General features: G+C 34.9%; 1 protein-coding gene across 2 annotated transcripts in view; it reads right to left on the reverse strand.

Moving 5' to 3' along the window:
- LOC135633757 (BEACH domain-containing protein B-like) overlaps positions 1 to 25,929 on the reverse strand; it is a 55,026-nt gene that overhangs the window by 15,947 nt on the left and 13,150 nt on the right. The window contains exons 8-22 of one of the 2 annotated variants that reach the window (XM_065143633.1): positions 22,883 to 22,936; positions 21,211 to 21,666; positions 16,710 to 17,037; positions 13,959 to 14,420; positions 13,718 to 13,876; positions 13,440 to 13,589; positions 8,769 to 8,924; positions 8,565 to 8,606; positions 8,132 to 8,476; positions 4,504 to 4,677; positions 3,320 to 3,480; positions 2,897 to 3,206; positions 2,382 to 2,808; positions 1,955 to 2,288; positions 1,664 to 1,852 (exon numbers count right to left, since the gene is read on the reverse strand). In XM_065143633.1, coding sequence (XP_064999705.1) covers positions 1,664 to 1,852; positions 1,955 to 2,288; positions 2,382 to 2,808; positions 2,897 to 3,206; positions 3,320 to 3,480; positions 4,504 to 4,677; positions 8,132 to 8,476; positions 8,565 to 8,606; positions 8,769 to 8,924; positions 13,440 to 13,589; positions 13,718 to 13,876; positions 13,959 to 14,420; positions 16,710 to 17,037; positions 21,211 to 21,666; positions 22,883 to 22,936 — 3,747 coding nt within the window. The remainder of the gene's footprint in view (positions 1 to 1,663; positions 1,853 to 1,954; positions 2,289 to 2,381; positions 2,809 to 2,896; positions 3,207 to 3,319; positions 3,481 to 4,503; positions 4,678 to 8,131; positions 8,477 to 8,564; positions 8,607 to 8,768; positions 8,925 to 13,439; positions 13,590 to 13,717; positions 13,877 to 13,958; positions 14,421 to 16,709; positions 17,038 to 21,210; positions 21,667 to 22,882; positions 22,937 to 25,929) is intronic. The other variant, XM_065143634.1, reaches the window with a different exon arrangement.

Raw genomic sequence — 25,929 nt, forward strand, 5'->3', positions numbered from 1 at the left:
AAGAGCTTCTAAGCTCATGAAGCTTGAAATTAAAAATAATAAGCACAAAAATAAGTGTTTAGATTGAACTGTTATACAAGCTCAAAATCAGTGCATCTACAAAATAATTTTATGCATGGAAGTTAAGAACCATTGGAACATGGATTGGCAATATATACCGAAAATGTCAAACATAAGCTCCTTCAATCAAATTGCATTAATCTAAAAGACAAACATCTACAAACACCCTCGTATACACTGACAAGAACTCATGAATCAGCTCCATCACTTGGACAAAATATTAGCAAAGTAGATGGCAAAAAAGGTAATAAAGGCATCTAAAAGAGGCACCCCAGAAGGAAGATGACCAAAAGTAGTGTTAATAAGATATCCAGAAAAGTCTTCTCAATCAAATATCAGAACAGTAATTAGAAAACTTTTCCAAAGAATCAGTTAGGTCGCCAAATAGATGCATAACTACCTTAACACAAATGCAGACTAATCCAACTTAAATTTACACTTCAAATATCCACATCAAAATTACATTAGGGACTTTTGTCTTCTTTAAGAACTTACCATATCCTTCTCTTCTCATCAGTTCTAGTAAACAAATAGCATTTCCATTAATGAACAACTATAAAAGATTGTCTTTTCCAAAATCAACAACACATTAAAAACTTACAAAAGCAATATGTATTTATAAAGGGTGGTAATACCCCAAACTAATCACGGTTTAGTTGGTTACCACTGTAGACATTTAGCATTTCCAGTAACCAACTCCTTGTAATGTGTATTTCAAGGTTTTCTGCCTCATTACTTATTGAAGCAATAAAGAAGCATCAGTACCGCCCCTATACCATATCACCAAGTCATTTTTCTCTAGTTTTAAGTTTGAACTGGTTCAGTTTTTTAACATGAGTGATCTTAGGAAGACTAAGAGCCAAACAGGTACATGTTCATGTTTTCAACTGGTGAGTGATCTTAAATATCCAAAACCTAAACTAAGGACTTTGATTGAGCATATAGAGCTTCAACCTAAATGAGGCATCTACTTTCTTGCATTGCTGACACTTGTGTCGGCACCACAAACAGTACTGCATTGAGGACAAGTACCACATCAGTCACTAGCTATTATTGTAGCTTATCACAAGTCCAACATACATTAGATAATTTAGTCAAGATTAGTTGGTTACCACTGTAGACATTTAGCATTTCCCGTAACCAACTCCTTGTAATGTGTATTTCAAGGTTTTCTGCCTCATTACTTATTGAAGCAATAAAGAAGCATCAGTACCGCCCCTACACCATATCACCAAGTCATTTTTCTCTAGTTTTGAGTTTGAACTGGTTCAGTTTTTTAACATGAGTGATCTTAGGAAGACTAAGAGCCAAACAGGTACATGTTCATGTTTTCAACTGGTGAGTGATCTTAAATATCCAAAACCTAAACTAAGGACTTTGATTGAGCATATAGAGCTTCAACCTAAAAGAGGCATCTACTTTCTTGCATTGCTGACACTTGTGTCGGCACCACAAACAGTACTGCATTGAGGACAAGTACCACATCAGTCACTAGCTATTATTGTAGCTTATCACAAGTCCAACATACATTAGATAATTTAGTCAAGATTAGTTTGAGAACAAAAAACCTAACATTTTCAAGGATAGTAAAAAGGATTCTGACCTCTGAAGAAGATTAATAAAAATATGACAGCCACCAAGCAAATTGGCCTGCTCCAAAAAAGACACTAGCAATGGCTTATGAGAGAGAGAACGAATGACCATGTGCAATACATCCTCGATGCATACCATATCATTACTTTTCTCAAAAAAGGCAATAAGAGCCTTTATATCATGGTGCAAAATCTTTTTCCTGCAAACCCACACCTTTCTTGTTAAATGTGATGAGAAGCATGTCAAAAAGGATGTATATAAAAACTGACAATGCGAACAGTATGAAAAATACAATATCTACCTCAAACTCATTTCTGCAAGGCTTAGTAAAAGCAGACGAATCTTCCGAACATCTTCCAGGCATGGTCGTTCTCCAATCACTTCTTTCGTTATTGGATGCAAAAGTGGCTTGTTCCCAATAGCAGATCGACCAGCTTTATCCCAATAAAAATGGCATATCATATCAATTATTCGAGGGAGCCCACACAATGCTGGCAATAGGCTTCGGTCGCTTTCAAAATACTGAATAAGAAACATATATATATCACGTTGCACTTCATAACTTGCAAACACCCAGATATGTGGATTCAAGTAAATTGGCAATATAGCATCTCTTATTAGTGTTTCAGACATGCCTGAGCAAATGGGGAATAAGTTCATACACAGATCAAAGATGTAAAAGAGAGAAAATCATAAACACAATTTGGGAACAAAACAAAGCTATTTACCAGTGTTTCTCAAGACATAGAACATATATTTCAATGCCGAAAGAGTTTCAAGATTTAGTTGCATAGGTGGAACAGATTGCAGCAAGAACCCAAGAATAGAGAACCCAGAAAGAAGATGCATCTGCTGCTGATTTGATGCATTTCCATCTAATATGGAAGCAATGAGCTCAATGACTTCAGCAGCAAGCTTATCACTCATAATGGACCCAATTGATGCATAGTCAAGTTGTCCATTATCTAACTCAGACCTATCAAACTGAGTCAAAAGAGGAAAAAACACAGAAACACCACCAACACAATAAATAATCTCTTGAAGCAAGCGACGGGAGCATAACTTTGTCCCACTCATAATTACAGCCTCAAAAGCATTCTTATCAGAATTCTCCAGCATTGATGAAACATTAAATAAAATCCGACCATCACTTGCCTGCAAAGAAAACAAGTCAATGTTTAACTTCATGTTGTCACATAATAAGATAACATATTTCTGAAAACTTGACGCTAGAAATATTAACCTGTGCATTTAAACCAAAAATGACTTTTGATGACAGGCCATCTTTGGCATCTAGGATTCCACCATAAAGTGAATTTTGAGAGTCAAGCAGCACTCCATCACCAAGGAATGAATACATGTAACTTGGTCCTAGGCAGTATAGACCTTTTATTTGCTCAGAAGAAAGAGCATCACTGAAGACATAAAGAGGACCAAGTTGACCCAGAAAAGGATATATCTTCCCGAAATTAAATGGATAGGGCTCTTCATTGGTAGGTTTGAGTTCTGTTCCTATAGTACATCGAGACATAACCTCACTAACTTTTGCGTATCTGAAATATAGTGACCAATCATTTCTATCAGTAAAAAGCTATTCATCGTAAAATAAGGAGAAACTATATATGTATCCATGAAAAATAGAGTACCACTCATGGAATGACCCCACCTGCATTTTTCAGAGGATATCAGATTTCCATCAACATAACACCTTAGCTGGCTTCCCCCAGAAAATGCCCTGCCTATGCTATGAGTAATGCAGAGAAATTGCCACTTTCTTGGAAGAAGGTTGAGAGGCAACAGAACACACTGCCGTTTTTGGTTGATGGACTGCGAGAGATATGTGGATTTATCAGGTCAATGTTATAGAAGAAAAGTCTTATGTCAAAACAATACCTTAGAGAATATTACATAACATACATAAATTACTCAGAAAACATAAGAAACATACATCTAGTTGTCAAAACAAACAAACATATCAAGTACTTCCACATCTATGATTCAGTCAAAAGATCACACTGATAGCACTCCAGTCCACTATATTTTCTCCTTCATGTCAAACACTAAATAGAACTCCTTTATTCAGGAATACAATCAATTGCATAATTTCTCCCTCACAATCTCTTAGTTCTCCTCCGACCCAAATGTGTACAACCATTCTCCATGGGACCTGACAGCACAGTTAACAAAGAAACTAGGCAAAGTTTGGCATCACAAAAGCAACTATAGATGTTAGAATTCTAATAACAAAGGTAGCAGAACTTCATGACATGAACTCAATAAATGCTCTCCTGAAGCAGTTAAAATCTAAATGCGGTTGCCCTAGAAATGATACGTTACAAGATAACAACGAAATAAAAATGGAATAAAATTCTTCAGAAACAAGATATCCTGCACAAATTACACCGGCATAGCAGTAGAAAGAAAATCTAGTTATCATTTATCATCTGACAACATTAAAGAAATATTTCATCCTCAAATATTATATCAGAACACATTAATTTAGCTCTAGTTGTCATGTATCCTTCATTTGTAAATGATATATCATTTTTAAGTGCATATTTCATACCATATATTTTTTGGAACTACAACTATGTGTCTGCATATATTTCATTAGATAGCTGGCATGCAGAATGGTAAAGTTTATTCTTCCACAAAATTGCCACTTCTTGTCTGAGTATACAAGTAGTTGCAACCTACAATATTTGAAATACACACTATTTGATAAACTGCCATACTAGTATGGATCATTCCATATGTATCATTCCATATGTACTATTTGATAAACTGCCATACTAGTAACCGAAAAATTACATTAAAAAAATCAAAAGATATGGATCATTCCATATGTACCTCAAAAATCAGCATGTCCTTGGCAACCATTGCAAGACAACCCTTTCCAGTGTCAGTGAAAAAAGAAAAAAGGCCCATTATACCAGTCTCAGGGATATCCTCTAACCTTAGCCAGCATGAGAAGGAAAAACCTTTGTTGTTTGGCCACTGCACTGGAGATTTTACTACAATTCCCTGCCAAGCAACAAGAAACATCACATATTAATTATAGGAACTGTGATGAAAGATAGAACAAAATGCATTTCAGAACATATATAAAAAAATCAGTTCATTAACACATAAATCTTAATAATTTCCATGAAGCAAAGATATCATAAAAATAGCACAGTTCACTGGCAATGGCAGAATCCAAGGAATAAAATGGAGAAAGAACCGCATCATCCAAATCATAAAGCAGCATTACCATCACATATTTTGACCAAGTATTAAGTTCTGATACATGCACCAACTCATGCATCTCACTGATTTTGTAAGAAACATGCCAGCACTGACTGGACAGGAGACATTGTAATGCTCAAGGCTTATCTGTTTCATCTTTTTTAATATAGAAATTAATAGTTGAAACTGATGGAAAGAAAATCTCTTACAAACTTCATTTCATTTTTCTTTTTTTTATTTTAATTTTTTGGTACTACTTCTGTTAAGCTGATAATCACTAGAGGGCCCATAACCATCAGATGGCACCCTCACACTCAATCTTTAATGAGTCTTTCCCTCCAGTCCTCCAACAAGTAAAATTTTGACCATAAGATCTGCCTTTTGAAAGATAAAAAAAATAAAAAATCATATATCTTCTAACTTTCTTTATTCTGGAAAAAGGGCCAAAAATTGACATGAAGCAAAGCATTTACATATTCAAGAAAATAGAAGGTACAAAAAAAATAAATAACTAAATACCAGCATTGGTACACCGAAAAATATGCACCACACCAATGAAAATGGCACATTTTGTACAATTATGCACTTTAAGTCAGTACACATTATAGGTACAGATCGGTTTAGCATGGAATGGTAGATGTCATGGATTATCATGCAAAATATGAGTGGAATGTGTACGGTCATGACATATGTCGAGCTAGCTCATCAACAGCAAGGGGAATATACATAATACAATACATCTAGCCAGTGAAATTTTCATCATAACCATCTCCAAACAAGTATTAAATAGAACAGATGTGTACCGAATCTAGTCATATCTCAAAATTACAGAAGGTGCACTTCCTGCACCCAGTTAAATAGTAATAACTGACTATGGAACATCCTTTTAAGCAAAACATCATACAAGAGTACTACTCGCAACCAACTTAAATCAGAGTGTGATGATGCCTCTAAGTTCCTTAAGTCTAATTAAGAACCATTACCAACTTCACCTAAATTCACATTGATATTCATTTTTCTACAGCCAAATCCAAGGATAACTAAGTACATAGATGGTTCAGTCATGTCCAGCCTGTCAGCCCAAATATTATTTTGGAACACTGAGTGGTTGTTGAATATGAGCAAGCAATAGAATCACTTTCTCTTCAAATATTTAAAAAAAAAAATCTTATACCACCATAAGCTAGATGATAGTTCTGCAAGCTTCTTTCAGTAGACAAATTTCCTGCCTTGTAGCCTATGTAAGAACACTTCCAGTTACATAGAACCCTAATGTCATCAAAACGAATTTCCTATAGGTTCCTCATATTTTCTCCAGATAATACTTGTAAACTGTTTAGCATGCCCAACATGTTCCCCATACAAACGAATCCAGATGGTATAGTGTACCAAATTTCTTAGAACTTCACATCAAATGTATCTCTTTATACTTTTCACATTATCTTGTTGGCACTACAAAAGATATATTCACTTTCACTTCTCCATTAATTTGGTCTAACATTTTCTATCATCCAATAAAAAAGTATAACAACAACATTTTCTTTCAATAGTTATATTTTAAATAAGTGAACTTCATGTACACATTGCAAAAAAAAATCTATGAAGCATTAAAACTACAAAAATATAGAACATTATGCTAAGTGAAAAATAGGCAGGGTTTTATTGATCAATAAGACTGACATACGATCAGATGTAAAAAAACAGTAAAGCATAGAAAGACGTATGACAAAAGAATACATATTAGTATATTACACAACCCAACATTCAACAAAATCTAGGATGGTTTACTACATTATGTACCAATGCCACCATAATGGAACAAATTTACACTTATGTCCAAATCATAAATCTCTAGAGAAAAAATATCATATCACATGCCACAACAATTTTCATTGCATGAAGTAGGAAATATATGAGAATGGCTTAAATTACAGTGGTATTTACCAATCATACCAAGCTAATGTACTGGTAAAAGAAATATATCAGTAATAGAAATATTTAAACCAAGGATTGTCATTTCAGGTACTGGACCCGTTTCGATGATTTGTCAAACTGGTACGTACTGGTTTGTATTGGTGTACTGACACATGATACATCGGTATGTACCGATATTTCAAAGAGGAAGAAGAAGAGGATGGGGCAGTAGATGAACAAAGGAGAAAAAATAAGGAGGAGAAAAGAAGGAAGAAAAAGAAAGGGGTGGAGGAGAAAGAAGCGGTGGAAGAGAAAGAAGAAAAAGGAAGAAAAGGAAAAAGAGGAGGAGAAGAGGTGAGAGCATACCTGGAGAGAAGAAGGAATGGTGGCAGCAGTAGGGGGCAGCGATGAGACAACAACAACAAGGTCATAGGTAAGATGAAGGCTCGCATTCACAAGCCCTAATTTGGTTCTTTTCTTTTTTAATGCCAAGTTAGATCGGTCCATATACCAGCACATGCCCGAACTGATATGTACCGCCCATACCATATCGTTTCGAGTGGTACAATAGTCCTTGATTTAAACATCTTTTTTATATTTGTATTGCATTCCCAGGTGCAAATATCATATTGATCAATGCATCCAACAATATACCAGGTGCCATTATCAGTATTTAAATATTTCTTATGAATTTAAGCAACTGAAACTAGTATGCAAACAGTAGCTAAATCACAATAATTTGTCTTAGATAATTGCCACATCAAAATAACATATTCTTTATATTGCAAGTACCCAAAACAAGGACTATGCAGGTGTATCTTTGTCTTCCTCAAGTGCAGTCAAGGCTGTACATCTAATACAATCATAGAAATCAGTAGTTAAATTCCTTCTTCAATTCTGTCCTATGCAAAAAAGACCGTGTGTATTTCAATTCGAAGTAATCATGCTTCTTTCAGAAAACATCTTACATGGTATGCACATGCATTTTGAGTTTGTTTAAGGCAATCATTTGCATTGATTTGTCACAATGTAGGGTAGCAATTTTCGTCATCAGCTTCGCTCAGAAACTAAAATTGATCCTTCTACTAGTTGCCACAATTTACTCAAATGCAGCATTGGATGATCAGAAAAGATAGGAAAGAAAATAAAAAACAAAGCAAGACTAGAATGTCCCAGCAAGCAAGTTTCCCAGCAAGCAAGAAAGACTAGCTTGCTGCGACATTCGATACTTGATTATGAAAATGGCAAAATTGTCATATAACAGAAGATATGGATATATAACAGAAGATAAAGCACATAAATAGAATAAGAAGATATATGTGACACCATAACATACAGAATCACAGCCATTGAACTCAAAGAAAGCCTCGGGTCCTTTTTCCTTGAGCATATAGCGAATAGATGTCAAAAGCAAGGACCTATGTTTTTGTATAGACTCTCTCTTCTCTCTTCGAAGAAGAGCAAATATTTTTCTTATGTCCTTTCCAGATATGCTATGCCCCCCAATGATCTGAATTAACTCAGCGATCTTGCTTATCATGTCCTCTCTGTCCTCTTCACGGAACCAATCAAGAAGGAAACCAAGCACTCCCGCCTTGAAACATGCAGTTCGATTAATGATGGAATCCTTTAGCATATTCTGTAAGATATCAAGGCCATAATGCTGCAGCGAATTGCTGCTCTGGCAAGAAGAATTGTTGATGTTATCAAACATTACAGACTGTCAATAACAAATACATTATGGTGGTAAAAGTTAGACATAAGCAAACCTTCTGCAGAACATTTAGGAATAACATAATCACATCTTCATTCTGCACCAAAAGGGAGCAAAGAAAACATGAGCTAAGTTCATGCTAATGAGCACTTTGATGCTTGAGGTAGTCAACCTCTGCAGCACCGAAGTAAGAGAAAAATATGGACATGAAACAACAAAGAGCAAGGAAATGAGCCAAAGATCCATAAAAATGCTAAACCTTTATTACTATGTTCTCTTCCATGTCAAAATTTCCATCTACAAGCATGTCAAGAAGAGCATGCAGAAGAGCTATATTTGGTTGCCACTTGCAAAAATCCAAGAGCAAGCTCTGCAATGTCTGATAACCCACACCAACAAGTGCTCTAAAGGAAACCTGCAATGATTGAGCTACAATTTAATGATATAAAATAGATAAGATTTAAACATGGGGCCCATACCAGTTTTGTATAATTTAATGAACCAGTACACTGCACATTAGACCTACCTGTACCTCTCAGTATCATCAGCAAGAATGAAAAAAGTGTATGGAGTGGTACAAAAGTAACCAAACTATATGTACCATTGCTGATATTTGGAGTGCTAAGTATCAGCAGGTATGTACTGGTATGACTGGTAATTTAAACCAAGATATCAAGTAATCAAAAATGTTAGTGATCTATAATTCCAGTATACATGAGAATTAATAAATGGTCAATCACAATAAGAAAACCAATGAAATTTCAAGTCTGATTCTACTTGACGTATCATCCATACAAGAAAAAACAGCCAAATATGTGGTAATTCATAAAAGATAGCAATATGACATTACAATGTTTTGTAACAGATGCAAAATGCAAAGCTCAAGCGTTGATTAGTGGCAGAGTGAAGGATAAATAAAAATACAACCAAACATAGCTTGAATAGAACAAATATCAGCAAAGCATTCTTAACAATCCAACCCAGTAGACTTAGATCTATTGGGCAAATAAATTAAAGAATAGACTCCTAACCACATGGACAAAAGCCCTTAAGCCCAATAAATTATAGACAATGTGCAAACATTATATTTAAAGTTGTTACTATTAATAGATTCATCTAGTCTTATATATCAACGCAAGCCCACATTATCTCTGAATTTGCAACAAATTGTGATAACTCAGCTTCTCTCACAATTTGCAACAAATTGTGATAACAAATTGCAACAAGAGAACCCCACATCCATCTCATTTCATCACTGAGGAAAGATAGCTGAGCAAGAAAAGCCCTGTGTCAAGACATGATGACCGCACATCAGAAGCCAGACTAGTAGGCATCGTGGCAGGTCACAATTATAAGGGTCCACAGGCATGCAAAGAGGCAAGGGAAGGCAGCAACATCAAATGATCCATTGAACACAATCTATGAGCAAAAGTCTGAGTCCGATGATGAAACACCATCTCCCTCATAGTCCGCTCTACGTGAGGTCTGTGGAGATAATAGCAATGTGAAAAAAGTGCATTAATCGATGGTTGCAACAACAATGATCAATCGATTGTTCCGGCTACTCTTTAAGCATGCCACCCAAGATTTGTCATAGAGCTCAAGGATCAATGCACCTTGTTTATGGTCAAAAGGATAAAGGAAAGAGGAAGTTAATGAGGCTGCAGTTGCAGTTCTAATGCACTCCAACCTTACCTAAAAACATCATTACCACAAGGTTTACCAATATAATATGTTACAAGAGCAGTTCCAAGATTTGGTTCAACAAACCTGCCATATCAACACAACTTCAAAGGATCAAGGTTCCTGATCCATCAACCATGGAGTTCTCATTCAGTTAGTGGTAGAAACAGTATATATTAATTATCCATCTGCGGTGGAGTCCCATCAGTCAATTAGTGGTATAAGCAGTATATATTAATGTTATCTCGAGAGTTTATTTTGCACAAATAATAGAGTTTCAACACCTAATCCAATATCTTAACTCTTTTCTTTGTAAAGTGATTCAAGATCAATGAAACCAATTTCTTCCATGGAGGATTGTGCGATAAAAATCTTCGTCGACGAAACCAAAAGATAAGAATTTCAATTTTGATCCTTATAGCCTATAATTTCTATTCGTTTATGGCTTAGATATACTACATTCTTATTTAAATTTAATTTATATAATAAGCAACTGGAGATAAATATCCTAAAATAGGGTTTCTTTTTCAATTTCAACTTATAGTAAATTCTGAATTGTCCAATGTACCGATGTACCATGTGGTGTACCAGCACATGGTTCATCAGTATCAACCATTATGTACTGATTCGATCAAGGATCGGTATGTACCGATATGGCCAGGGACCGATAGTCGATATGAGATAGCAAACTTTGATATAAATATTGGAAATAGATATTGCATACTCCATCTTATATATCTATTATTAATTTAAGGATATCCTTACCAATAGCTCAATTGCAACAAAAGATTCATCTTATAAGTCCAGCAATGCTTTTTGGGCAAGTGTGGGGTAGCCAGGGAATATGCTTAAAGAGTCCAAATAATCAAGATAAGGTTGGTAAAATAGATGTGTGGGATTACTAAAAAAAAATAGACTTAGATTCTCAGGAGACCTATCATGGATTGTCATCTCGCACCAAGCATGCATATTGGTCCTTGGCTAGACCGATATCACTATACAACACATGGTACACTAGTACATAACAAAGACTTGAAGAGGAACAAACAAATAGCAATGGAGGATGGAGGAAGAAGGAAGAGGAAGGGAGAAGAGGAGATGGTAGAGGAATAGAAAGGAGGGAGAGGAAGGAAGAAAAGTAGACGATGGAGGAAGAGGAGAAAGGAAGAAGTGGAGGATGTGGAGGAAGAGAAGGAAGAGGATAAAAAGAGAAGTGTACTTGAATTCGACGATGGTGGTGAGTGATAGGCGACGACGATTGATGGTATTAGCAGCTTGCAGGCTATGCATTTATGGGGAAGAGAACTTGTGAACACGAGTCCTAAGCCAAATGAGTGAAGTAGTTTAATTTCTTTTTTTAATAGGTCAGACTAGCCTGTCCAAAATGGAGGTCCACATGCTTGGAGCAGTCCAGTACATACAAGCTTGTTTTGTACCAGTCCAAGCAAAACCACAGTCCATAAGACTTGCAATGGCCCTAGTAAAACAAGATGAATCAATTAGAATAAATTGTGTGAGGAGACCTATAAAAGCCCTATTAAGTCGAGAACATCGGCAATAATAAAGTCCAAAATAACCTGATTATTGTGTGTACTCAAATGTTATTTATTACTATTCACAACCATAAAAGGCATTACTGAACAATCAAAAGCTTAGTTCTAAAGGTCCATGGCACAATCGATAATTCAAAAAAAATCTTAGAAAGTCAAGACACTTTTTTACTTATGGTACAAAGAGTATAATTTGGCACTCAAAACAAAAGTTAACATCAAATGTAAAGCAACAAAAAAATTTTAAAAAAACAACAATGTGCTTTTTTACATACAAAGCCTTCAAAAAATTATGGATATCTACCACAAAATCTTTTCATATACAAGCATATCCTTTCAAAACTAACAGTTATGTCCCTAATGTTAGCTACCTTTGGATTATTAGAAATCTTTTGCTAGTGGTAAAATGACGAAAGCATATCCTTTTCAAAAATGGCCCTTGGGAAATGGATCAAACCCAACCTAGTTAGGGTGAATCCACGGGTTAGGTTGGGTTGGGTATTGGGGAAAACTGGGGGTTACTTTGATCAATTTCATTTCATAAACTTATTGTGATGTTGGTAATGGTTTGGGTCAAAGGGAGAAGGCTAGATGAGGGAGCGGAGATGAGAAATCAGTGAGATCAGGATTACATTGCAATAAATATTGGAACAAGAAAAAATAAAGGATTAAGAGGAGGTGATTGATGAATGGCAGGACTAGGGTCCCCTTAGGTGGGTTGAGGACTGAAAGGGATACGAGGGTTAGAGCAGATAGAGGAATGAGAAGGTCTAAGTAAGCAGGAATAGAAACTGGAATTGGAGTATTCTACTTAGGCTTAATCCATCCACTTCAACCATGGTTTCACAAAAGATCACTGCAAGAGATAAATTGCTAGGACAAATCTGTTAGTAACTAAGGTTTTGGAGGGATATATGTAGAATCAACATTTTTAGGATGTCTCACATTCCCTACTTTTTGAGCTGACTAGTCAGTAATCATAATCTTATAAAACTCTAAAATAAAATCCACTTGCATATGTGACAGTAATCTAGATATAATTTCTACCCGTATTCTTGCCATAATTATGGATAAAATCCACTTATATTAACTATCCTAAGGTTGTCACCAAAGCAACTAGTATAATCACAGTGTTCATCAATAGGAAATCAATCCAATCGACCATGATATCCCCCAATAGCAAAGGTCAGATTTTAAAACTGCCACTATATATCACATTTTAGGTGCCTATATCAACAGTATTACTTGTGATCATAAAAATTTTGTTCACCTTTCATCCATTAAAAGCCCTGTATACTTACAGGTCACTTCCATAGTGGCTTATTCTTTAATTTAAGCTTCATGAAATGAAGTTCTCATAATCAATATCCATGATATGATTTGCTTAAAAAAAATTAGTTCTGCCTCAAAGATTTATACTTGTAGATCAACTGATATTTATCTGAAACAGTAAACTTGATGCTCAAAGAGAATATTGGCAAAATGTAAAGTCAGATAAGGATTGTAACTGTAAGTCAAGTGTCTGAAAATAACAAAATATAATAATTTGCATGTCCAAACCCTCACTTCCTAGTATTCTAATCAAAGAATGACTCCTCAAAATACTAAATGCATCAGTTAGTTTATCAAACACTAGCAATTAACTCTAGCAAAATAAAATGATTATATCCTATCGAAACACAAAGGGTGACAAGTACCTTCAAGTTATCATTTCCCATAAGCAACAAGGTCAGAGTCTGAAGAATATTAAGCACCAACTGCTCCCCAATACTCTCATCAAGCGAACCATTCAAAAGAGAAAGAATGTGAAGAAAGCATTCCCCACTATGGAACAATGTCTGATAGTACTGACAGTTCAAAGAAAATGTGGACATAAGAAAATTTATTAAATGAATGCAAGTATATAACGTAACAAAATGGTTCACTGCTATTAAAATCAAAAAGTTGACAAGCTAGCTAACAAAGCAGAGCCCACCATTTGATCAATCAGAATAAGTTCTCTCATGCCAATCAGTAGCTCTATTGACAACTCCGCAAAAGCCTTTTCTCTCTCCTTTGCTTGAGTAAAGGTTTCTAGAAACTTGGAGCACAGCTGTGACTTAGCCCTATTACCTTCTGCAGATGATGGAGGCAACTGGAGACAATTTTAAGTTTATAAAGACTTCCACTACCAACAGTATATTGAGGTACATGAAAAGACTCAGTTATCCAAGTACCTTAAGCAATCCAAGAATTTGCTCCAACACACGCTTGCGAAGATTTTCTTCCCAAAATAGATCAAATAAGCTATCAATACAGCTGGAATTGTGCAAAACTAAACTCCTTCCATTCTCTGCCAAAAGAAGATATTCTGTGAAAAGCTCAAACGAAGACTCCATGCATTTGACCCAACAGACAGCTGGCTGCACTATACAAACCATCTGATTGCTTTGTTCACTTTGTACACCATTAATGTCATCCTCCACATGATAATCCATGTTCTTAAGTTTTCTGAGTTCTTGCGCTTGAATGCATGCAACCTTGAGCACTCTAGCAATTGCATCTAAAGACTTGAAAGAAGCAAGACTTTGCTCGACTGCAAGCTGTAGAATTCTAAGCAGGCTCTTCAAGAGAATACTGGCAATTTCAGGATTACAAGCTGACTTCTCAAGTGTCTCTAACAGCACAGAGCATTCTGGCTGCAACCAGAATAAGGAAAAGAATACATATTAAAAGAAAGAAAACCATATCAAAACTTATGAATGAAGGTCTGAAAAAGAATGAAAATGTTTTATTAAATATGCTTCAGCAAATCTTCTTTAAAAATGCCAAGTCAATAAGAAACAGAAACTTTTTAGGTTGATGTCCACTAATTAATGCTTTATTGGTTGATGGACCAAGTATGGGCATATCAATGTTGTAAAGTCCTAAGGTACAAGAAAGGACAGATATAGCCAGTAGCCCAGGGAGCCACCTACATACTGGATGATCATCCAGCAAAAGATTCAAAGGCACCTTTGTTTTAGTGCAAATTGAAGTCCAAAAACTCATTTTGAGAAATGATACCTTCATAAAATGATTCTTAAGTTAATTGTTTTATTAAAAAAAACTGCTGATTGAAAATTGTACACATGTTGCTTCAATCTGTTGGCTTTGCAGTAACAATGTACAAACTTATATTCTGTCTTTATTCTTTCTTTCAAAGTTATTTAAAGTTATTGGCCAGTAGAAGGTCACCAATAGACTATCTGTGGGTTATACACAACCGGATTGTCATGAACTAACAGTAATCATTACACCTCTTTTAACTACCGCATCTATGTAGTTCTCGTGAGTACATATTCATATCATCTTAAACCATGCTTTCTTATTTTATCCTCTATCGAAGCAATATCTAACTGTTCACAAATAAAAACATTTCTTTTCTAATCTTTCCTGGTAACTCCATACACCTACCTCAACTTTCTCACCTCAACATCAACGATGTTTTGTAATATTGTTTCTCAACAGCCCAACACTTAGATCAAAAACTGTCTTATAAACTTTTCTTTTTAATCTCAAAGGTATTCGATGATCACACAAGACTCCTAACACCCTTCATCATTTTAACCGTCTTGATTTTACTTTATAAATAATATCTTCAACAAACTCTCCATCTCGTTGAATAATTGTTTCAAGATACCTAAAGTTTTTACTTAAGAGAACTTCTTGCTCATCCAACTTAACTATATCGTCTTGTCTATTCCTAATACTACTAAGGATTGCATCCACAACTCAAAGTTTAGAAAAAAATTTATTTAAACTCTCGACAACAAAGATAATATCATCAACAAATAACAAACACCAAAAAGGTATATCCTGTAGATGACTAGTAAGTTCATCCATTATCAGCGAGAAAAGATAGAGACTTAATACGGATCTTTTATGTAATCCTATACGAATAGGAAACTCACCCTACAGTTCTAACACTAGCAGCAATATTATCATACATATTGTCAATCATATCAATATAATTAGTGGATACATCTTAATTTTATAAAAACCCATCATAATAAATCTCTAGGGACTCTCTATCGTATGCTTTTTATAAATAAAAAAAACCATAGGCAAATTTTTTTCTCTACATTTTTTCACTAATTATCTTAATAAATAAATAGCTTCTATCGTTAACCTTCCGAGCATAAAAATAAATTGTCTCCAGAGATGTTTGTCTCAAGTTTTATCCTACTTTCGATAACTCTTTCCCAATCAAACAACTATAGTTCTCAAAATAAAAAATGTTATGATAATCTGTCAGAGCAAATGTTACGAGTTAAGAAACGATCTCTTCTACTCCTACCACACAATGGGAAGATGTACCCTATTGTCCATTATAATATTGGAAAAACATGGAGGAACTGAGACTAGTTTTTATATAGGTCCCAATGCAACATAATATACGTAAAAACTTGCTTATTGTTAGTTAGCCACATTCACGTATTCCAATTGCTAACTAAACATATGAACATGTAATGGTCAGTTGTATCACCATTTAGTTCAAGAAAAAACATGCAATATAAAGTTCTTATGATGATAAACTTCTACATGATAGTTATAAACAGTATAAGTTGCTTTTATCAGGCATCTATGCCGGCATATAACAATTGGATTCACAAGCAGCTTTGCATAAAATGACCCTTATTCTCACTGTTAGGCTCCCAAGTAACTATGGTACAGTCAGCTGAAATATCAGACCAATCGTATAGGTAAAAGGAACAAATTCATGAAGCACTGGAAAAGGTAGTAACAACAAACATGCTCATATATGGTTCATTTCAGAAAACAGGGTTCCATGTCAAAGAAAAAATAAGTCAATATACCAGAAAGATTAAAAAAATCGTGGATATGCAGATATCAACACAGTGGGCTAAGTTTAATGCATGCTTCTCTATCAAAATTTGAAGTTATTTATGAAGAACAATAGTGAACAAGAATGTATGAACAATCACCAAGTTATTTTTGTTTCCATTTAGTCCCGCAACGAACTCTAAGAAAGAAATTGCTTCAACTTGAAGAGCATCAACTTCAGCAGGCTTTGTCAGATCATTTGGGTTTTCAGGCCTGTAAGAAATTTCAGGGTCAATCAGAACACCACTTGAGAATGTGCCTCTCCCCATTTTAAATTCTTCCAGAGATGATCCAAAATAGAAGAATTTCGCTGAGAAAATCAACTCCCAAATCTTCTCCTCTCGGAAGATTTCAAGTAAAGCTGGTGCAGAAACAAGAACCTTTCTGAATGCACAAAGGATGTAATGTTGCAGGGAACTGGCTAAAATCCTGAAACAAAAAAAAGAAAATATATGAAGGATCAAAACAACTCTGAATCAGAAAACATTCCATCAACTCATTGCATGAACCTAACAATCTAGTTGAGTATATTCAAACTACATGAAAAGTACAGGATGCTGATAAGGAAAAGGGGAAACAATGAACTTATTTCATGTCTATGCTGTAGATCTACAATTCCAGAAAGAATTTACACAAGCATTAACAGTAGTGCATTGGTCAAGGTTTGAGCCGGGGGCTTGGACCAGGTACCATATTGGTCCATACCATGTCCGGAGTGCCGATATGCCAGTACGTAATGAGTTTCAAAAAATCCTGAAAAAAACTGTAAAAAGAAAAAAAGAAAATGTTTGGTACCGGACCTGAACCAACGTGTACCAAACCTTGTATCGACTTGTATCGAACCCTATACCAATGTGTATCAGTCGATACTAGCCCCGTACCAGGCATACCGCGAGGTAAAACACCTGTAACAGGTGTACCATCAGGGTTTACCCTAATCAGCATCCTGGTAAATACTGTCCGTACCATACCATAATACCCAACGGTAATGCAAGCCTTGACTGGGACATGCGAAACAAGAAAGATAGGACAACAACATGATTCAGATCCAAGTTATTATAGCCAAGCTTTAAGAGTAATTACTGCTTGTGCAGTGCACTGCAACCAACAAGTTTCAAAACCACCATTTCCACGATGTGAGCAACTAATATATCTTCAACTTAACTCAGAATTCAGTCCAAACCATATGGTTAGTAGAAAGCAACAATATATTTTTCCATATTTATGCAGGCATCACAATTACGAATAGAGCATGGCACATGCCACATCATGTGACCAGCATGGTGAAGCATTGCACTTGGCTTGCTGGAATGCACTCTACCTGGCACTTGACAATAATAAATTATAAAGTATTGCCAAATTTTCTGAATTAAACAAAGACGATGGTTTCCCAAAGTCAATACTGCCAAAAAAAGAGACTTGCGACTCAAATCCAAATAAACTTTCTTTTAGCTAAGAATTAAATCGCTCAAAAAAAATTTGTTCATGGAAATTCCTTCTGCTTACAAATGTATAGATTTTTGTATTTCTTTTTTCACTGGTTTCTTCAGTCTTCTGCCTATCTCACCTATCATCAAGAAACAGTGTCGACAAGATGGTTCACTCAATGGGCTAAAACAAGAAAAGAATCTACTTCTCATGGACTGTCATACTGTGCCAACTGGTGGAATTGGACCATGGGTGGACCGGTCTGTACAGGTCAGTACCGGCACCCCATATGCCGGCATGCCAGCATGTACCATCTTTTTAAGAAAGGCTGAAAAAGGCCAAAAATTCATTAAAAAACTATTTTAGGATTTTTTTTATCCTAACTTAACGGTAATTTTATTATATTTAAATAAGAATAAAATGTATATGAGGCATAGATGAATAGGAATATTTGGTTATAACAATGAGAGAGTGAATGAGAGTGAGTGAGAATTAGTAAAAGAGAGGAGGAGGGGGATTTAAAGCCCCAAAAGAGGCCCCAATCATTGCGGTAAAACTTTACATGATTTGGGTCACTCTTGATCAAATTTTGACCAGTACTGACCTGTATCAGCCAATACAGCAAGAGTTTCGACCATATCGATTGACACATCACCCATACCACCTGAAACATGCTGGTACATACCGATCAGCTAGTGAGGCTATTTCACCTGTTACAAAAGTTGGGATTCACATATTACATGTTCCTCCAATGTTGACCATAACCTACAGTCTAAAAATAACTATCATTTTTCACACTAGCCATCCAATGACCTAATTTATAAATTACACAAAAATTTTCATGCTATTTATTGTTGAGAATGATGGTTTACCTCTAAATTCAAGTGCTCGTGAAGTAACTTAGATCACACACCATAGACCTCTAAAACCTAATAAATCAAGGGCCTAATAAAAAAGACTGATCTGGAGGCCAAATTCAAATTAAGTTTAACTGATTTGGTCAAGTTCAAGAGTCTTTGGTACTAAAGCTTTAGTTTTTATTATTTTTCTATATCATTCAAATGAATTTTACAGGTATTAAGCAGGTCTAATTAGAATCAAATGGGTTATTATTATCTAGGTATTATCGTAGTTATTTTTATTAGAATTTCGCGATATGATGTTAATCAAATTTGGGTCTCATTTGATCACATATACAGGATAAAGGGAGTGCAAGGCTGAGAGGGTAGGACACCATGGTAGGGAAGACGAGTTAGATACAAGAAAGGAAATCTCAGAAGACGACAAAGAGGATAACAATGACTATCAAATCCTAAAGAATGAACGATGAAAAAGGGTAGAAGACTTTCTAAATAGAAGACAAATAAGAAGATATACATGATATTACAAAAACGGATACAGCAAGATTTACTTGCCTTCAGAGGCTCAAAGTTTGAGGCTGGTTCCCATCCTATCAAAAATATTTGTTAAGGTATAGACAGCAATCAGATCTGATTCATTAGCAACCTTGTCCACCTAATCAGTTAACAGCCAAATCTAATCAGTTAATAATCATATCTAAATCTTGTCCTTTGATTCAAGAGGAACAAGAACATAAGCATAACTGAAAATAAACTTGAGCTGGCCCCTAAACAAAATCTAACTAGATTTTTATCTAGAGATCATACTTACAACAATGCTCCTCACACCCATTTTTATGCACACACTGTCATATATAAATGGCTTCTTCAAGACCAAATAGCAATTCCCCCACTCAGCATCTCCAGTTAATTTTTCCAAGGTCGAATTTGCTCCCTATTGCTTGACACATACATCTATTCAAGCTCTAGCTTGATGTTACAAACTATGTACAGTGCTTACATAAAGTTCAAATTTCTCAAAGGCACATTAAGACGCTAAGGTTTCTTGGAACCTGGACAAATGAGAGACACACCTCATTGGAGGAAAACACACAAATAACAAAAAAATATGAAAATATGGTTAACAACTAAATAGAACTATGAAAGAATACTTATCTATTACTTAATGGTATATAAGTAACCAATCTTATTAGTTGTATCAATTGCCAAATGTGCAAACAACAAAAATGAGATTCACAAAAGGTAGTTAGTGTAGCAATGCAGAGACAAATATGAAAAAGCCACTACAGTAATTGATCAACAAAAGCAAGGAAGAGACATCAGAGTAAGATTAAATAGAGTAACACAAACATAAAATAAAAACAGAATGACAAAATGAAAAAGTGGAAGACATGATAAAGCAACACAGAACAGATCCCTTTTTTAGTTTATCCTGTTACCAACCATCAAAAAACTTAAAAGAATAATATAACAAAACAACAATCTGATGATCTTTATAAATGAGTCCTAACGATAGTATCATAAAACACATCTTTTCTGAGCCTTGATTTCTTGATGAGGCGCACAAGGCACATGCCTTGGGCAGTCTTGTCAAGCCATTGTGCCTTGGCTAAGGCAAAGCTTAAGATTAGAGATTTATTAAGCTTGGACTTCAGTGTGCTATGCGCCTACAAGGCTAAGAACAACACTCATTGTCATGGTATGTCATCATTACCATTACTGTTAACTATTCCAACTTTATGATTGACCTCTTTGATTAAATCAGCATGTTTGCCTCAAACAAATCAACTAGCTGCCAATCATCAACTTCTTTCATTGCTTCTCTTCATGTTTCTCGCCAAGCAATAAAGCAGTAAAGCTTGTAATATGTTACTGTCACCTGCAGTCGTGCAAAGTTTCCAAACTTCTGCAGAATGTTAGCCTTAAACAAAAACAAATATTAGAATTATTGGATTACTTTTCCTTACTGATTTGCATACGATTATACAATGTTTAATTACACTCGTAAAATCTAAAGCCATTTCAACTGGACAAAAGGTTTATACATTGGAACCAAATTCATATAGTCCCATGAATCCCATCTATAAACAACAGCAGTATTCCACTGTAACTACTGACGACCAACAGTGAGAAATTATTAGTTACATGAGACGAGAAAAACCCTTCTATTTCCATTTCAACTATGAAATACTTTTAATAACAGTAAAAGAATTTCATCTTCAAAATGCAAAAAAAGAAATAATCAGAGAATAGTAAAAAATAAATAAGAAACTTCTCATACAGCTGCTAAATGTTTGGATAATAAAAAATTCACCTTATATGGTTTGGCACTTCACTCTCAGTAGTGCAAGCCTTGAGGCATGGAAATACAGTAAGAAGAACCTTCATCACCCATCTTATAGAAAGTTCCCAATAAGCCAACGAGATAGGAAAGGAACTTTGACTAATAGATGCATGACCATGATGAAATTTGGTGTCTTCAGGAGCAAGTAGAAAAGAGCAAAGAACTCTGCTTAGTTTAACAGAATACTCATTCCATTCATTTAAATTGGGACTATTGTCATGGACCTGAATGGAAAATTCTGGAGATGCTTTTTGCTCCAGGCTGTTGGCATGGGTTGAGCTGAGCAATTCATTGTCAGATACCGACGAAGCCATCCTTCTTCGGTAAAATTCTTGAAGCATAAAAGCTGGCCAGCATATGCTATTTGCAAATTTATGTACCCGTCCATTTTCACATAGGAATTGCATATTGTTTTGATTGCCAAATCTGTGTTAGTTAATTAAGGAAACTTAGGTGACTCAAACAAGATATTGTTAACAAATTAAGAATACAATACTAAGTTGACAACATCTAAGGCATTACTAGTGCAACTTACAATTGAGTTTAACACCACCTGCTTGACTCAAATTAATTAATTAGCAAGGATTTTTAGGCCTTACTATACCTGGGAAACCTGGGTGGGGTTAGGATGGGAAATCTCATCACATACCTACTAGGGCTGGGTTAGTGTTGACACAAAACCCAACACAATCCCAACCTAAGTTCAAACTGATTCAAAGTAAACCCAACCATACCTGAATCCAACCTCATTTGGCAACATAGGGTACATAATATAACATAGTAGTATAATTAGAATCATTTATACTTACAACTTTAGCAATGTCTGTATAAACCTGTGTAACCTAAACCATCCTAGCCTAACTTACCCAACCAATCAATTCAAACCAACCCAAGCACATCGTAAACAAAACTTGGGTAGAAGTTTAAATTCAAATTAGAAACATGATCAGACATTCAAAAGAAAAAAAACGAACTGGGTTTAGGTCAGATCTGTCAAATTAGATGATAAGGATCGTAGGATATGATTACAAAAGTATTTTTAATTATTTAGTTCAATTTTTTAAATTCTTCATAATTTTATAATTGAAAAACCAACTTCATTTTTTTATTTATATTTTAAAATTTTCCTAGTGCCATTACTATATAAAATTTCAATCTGATATATGTGGAGTTTTAATAAATGCTTTGATTTATTCTATCTTTTATATACTTATATTTTATGTATAATCTTGCAATATGCATACATTTCTAATTTCCTATTTGTATGATGGTTTTATGTTATTATGCAATATACAAATTATCCTGCACGGTGTTGTGGAGTATTTACTACATATTGCAGTCCTGATAAAAAAGCAAGGCGAGATTTTTTCGGTGAGCTATGGCTGATCTGTATCAGCTGATCTTTAAACCATTGCATACTGATATTGGACTGGGCTAAATTACAATTGGAGAATCTAAGTTTGGATGATCCCAACTTACCTGGCCAAGTTGAATCCCAAGTAATCATATACTCCATTAAGAAAAAGGAAAAAATGATGCCAATATGAGACCAAATTCAACAATTTTAGTAAAAGCATGTCAAGTGTATTTTAAATGCAGAAATTAAGTCAAAACTCTTAACGAAAAAAATAGTTCAGGATACGTAGATTCCCTTAGGACTTCCAAAGAAAGAAGTTGGAGCTGAAAAATTCCACTTCTGTGAAAGAAAGAAATATTATCAGTGCATTGGTATTAAGAACATTGCATTCAAATGAAATATATGACAGGAAGGAATTATCATTAAAAAGCATATCCAAGGACACATGCAATTTACAGCATATTGAAGACAACACAACAAAGAAGTGCATGTATCAAGTATCAACGACAGAAGGCTTCTAAAAATCATGTTTTAAATACAACATGACCGAGTTATAGCAACATTAGCTTTTTACATATCTCAATGGCGGCAAAAGATCCATGTAGTCAACCCCAAATAGTTAAATCTTCAGGTTTTGTTGTTGTTTCTGTTGTAGAGTTGCAGCAACATACATTAATAATGAGAAACTATTTAGGATGAGCTACCAAGTGTCAATCAAAATTCGTAATCTACTGTAATTTAAAGATTTCTTCTAAACAGGCCTTACAATTGACCTTAACATCAGGTCCTTTTTCAGAGATTTTCTGGGGTGATTAGATTAGCTTTTATTCCAGAACTCCTATGCATGAATGTCACGCTTGAGACTTGCCTTATTGATTCGTGCAAAAATTGAGTTATGTTAGCTACTTACTATCTTCTTCTTCTTTTTTTCTTTTCTTTTACCTCTTGGAAGGCCTATTATCAAAAGGTTGAAATTGCAGAACTGTCCTTTTACTACTTTAATGAGCATGAATTGGGTCTCTTGACAAACCAATTTAACTTTTTTTAATCAGTTCCAGCCAACACAAATTGAGTGCTCAGGACTTCCTGAATTAGTTTAGTGTTTGGTGCCAATGTGATGAAGAAATGTTGCAGCAATGTGTTATCATCTTGACTATAGAAGGGCCAAAGAGCACAGATACCTCAACAAATGAAGGTCTAATGAACCAATCATATCAAGGATGCCTTGAAAGGAATTTGTTCAAATCCCAGCCACAAACTTTCCAGTTTACAGCTTCAAGTGTTGCTGCCTCCCATGCAAGAAGTGACTAGAAGAGTGAAGAAAAGAATAATGGAGAGCTAGGTTTCTATTAGAGCTCAAATGGGATTCATTTTTCCCATCTTTTTCCTTTAACTTGTGAAGGAGGGAGGAGAAGGGAGGTTAGTTCTCACAACAAGCCTTACCTACTTATTTTCACCTCTCTTTGTTTTCTCATTCTATAGAGTTGTAGCAGCACAGTAGTGTAGTCATGCTAGCCAATCACTACCGGATGGGTGTTCAGGAACTTCAATCCTTGCTATGATCTCACTTCCCCTTCCACTCTTTTATTTCTATCTTTCTTTTTTTAGTTGCTTGTCGGTCTATATCGACCAATATACTCATTGTTTCAGATCAGTCTGTCCAAGCACCTGGAGAGTTGTGTTGCCAGTTAGGCAATCCCCAAAAAGGAGACCTGATCAAGGAGACCTTGTAGGAGATTTAAAGAAAATAAATCACAGACTATCTTAAAAGGCATAATATTTACTTCTCTTCCCTTTCTTTTCCTTTTCATGCAAAAAACAGTTCAAAGCCTCAACTAAAGAGTGAGTGTAAAGAAAATAGAACAGATATAAGAAGAATAAAGTAATAGAAGAAATGAAATCCAAAAAGAATACCTCTTCCTAATCAAATCAAACATGAAAGTGCTTCCATGAACAAAACAATGACAGCACTTATCACAGAAAGTCCTAATACTGTCCTCCTAAACACTCTGACAGAGCATTATCCCAGACCCTATCACAAATGGGTCTTTTCTTGATTGTTCAACTATGCTAAACGCACTCCAGAATAGAAATGCAAAACCAGAGGTATGAAGCTTCCTGAAGAAGTTATTTCAAATATCCTTTTCAAAAGAGTATCCTTTACAAGAGGACAGAAAAGCATTAGGTGATTGATGTTTTCTCCCGTATAATAATTATAAAAACAACTCATAGCAACATTATTTTAAAGATTACTTCTAATGCTTGGCCAGCCTTTAATTGAGAATTGGGAAACTATTCCTTTCTATATGTTCTTTTATTTTATTTGAAAGCACGAGTCAAGTTTCTACTTGTTTGTTCCTTCTTATCCAAAATCCTTTACCATATTTGACACTGAGGTTATTATCCATCTTCACATGGGAATTACATACTCCAAGACATAATAGAAGCGCACACAATAATTTATATGCATCTCGACTTATTTTCGTTCTGCCTATTCAAGCAACTATATAAAAACAAGTTTTCTTCTTTATCATAAACCTTAATAGCATGGACTTCTCCGAAAAATGTGATTATCTCCATCATTCAGTTTCATGTACAACAATTGATAAATTGGAACATACAACTTCCTCCTTCAATTGGTTCATCGACCATTCTTATTACTAAAACAAGGAGTGAATCTTAACCTATCCATTTAGTTGGATTAGGATATACTAAGACCTAGGGTTTACTTGTATGCCACCTTATCAAAGTTATTTCTCAGTGAAAATTTTAGCCTAAACAGTAACGCCAAACCATTTATTATTTGGAGTTTACTTGGCATGTCTTGGCCATTTAAGCATATTGCACATTTGGGACCTTCTTAGTAAGAAGAATTCATTTCAATTGCCCTACTTAAAAAGTTAAATCTATTTTAGACAAAAAAAATTAAGTAAAAGATTTAAGTATCTTGGATCAATTATTCAATAAGATGGAGAGATCGATGAATATATTATTCATTAGAGTAAAAAAGGATGGTTAAAATGGCGAGGGGGTGTTAGGAGTCTTATTTGAGATCGGATAACATTGAGATTAAAAGAAATTTTCTATAAGATAGTTGCGAGACCAATAATGCTCTATGAATCTGAGTGTTGAGCAGCTAAAAAATATATACAAAATTTTGTGTTGCTAAGATGAGAATGCTAAGATAGATATATGAAGTTAAATAGGAAAGATAGGAAAAAAATATTTTTATTCGTCAATAACTAAGTATCGCTTTGATAGATGATAAGATAAGAGAAAATCGTCTAAGATGGTATGAATATATGCTTAGGAAACCTACGGATGCGACAATT

This window comes from Musa acuminata, chromosome BXJ3-3 (assembly GCF_036884655.1).
Source record: "Musa acuminata AAA Group cultivar baxijiao chromosome BXJ3-3, Cavendish_Baxijiao_AAA, whole genome shotgun sequence".
Classification (NCBI taxonomy): domain Eukaryota; kingdom Viridiplantae; phylum Streptophyta; class Magnoliopsida; order Zingiberales; family Musaceae; genus Musa; species Musa acuminata.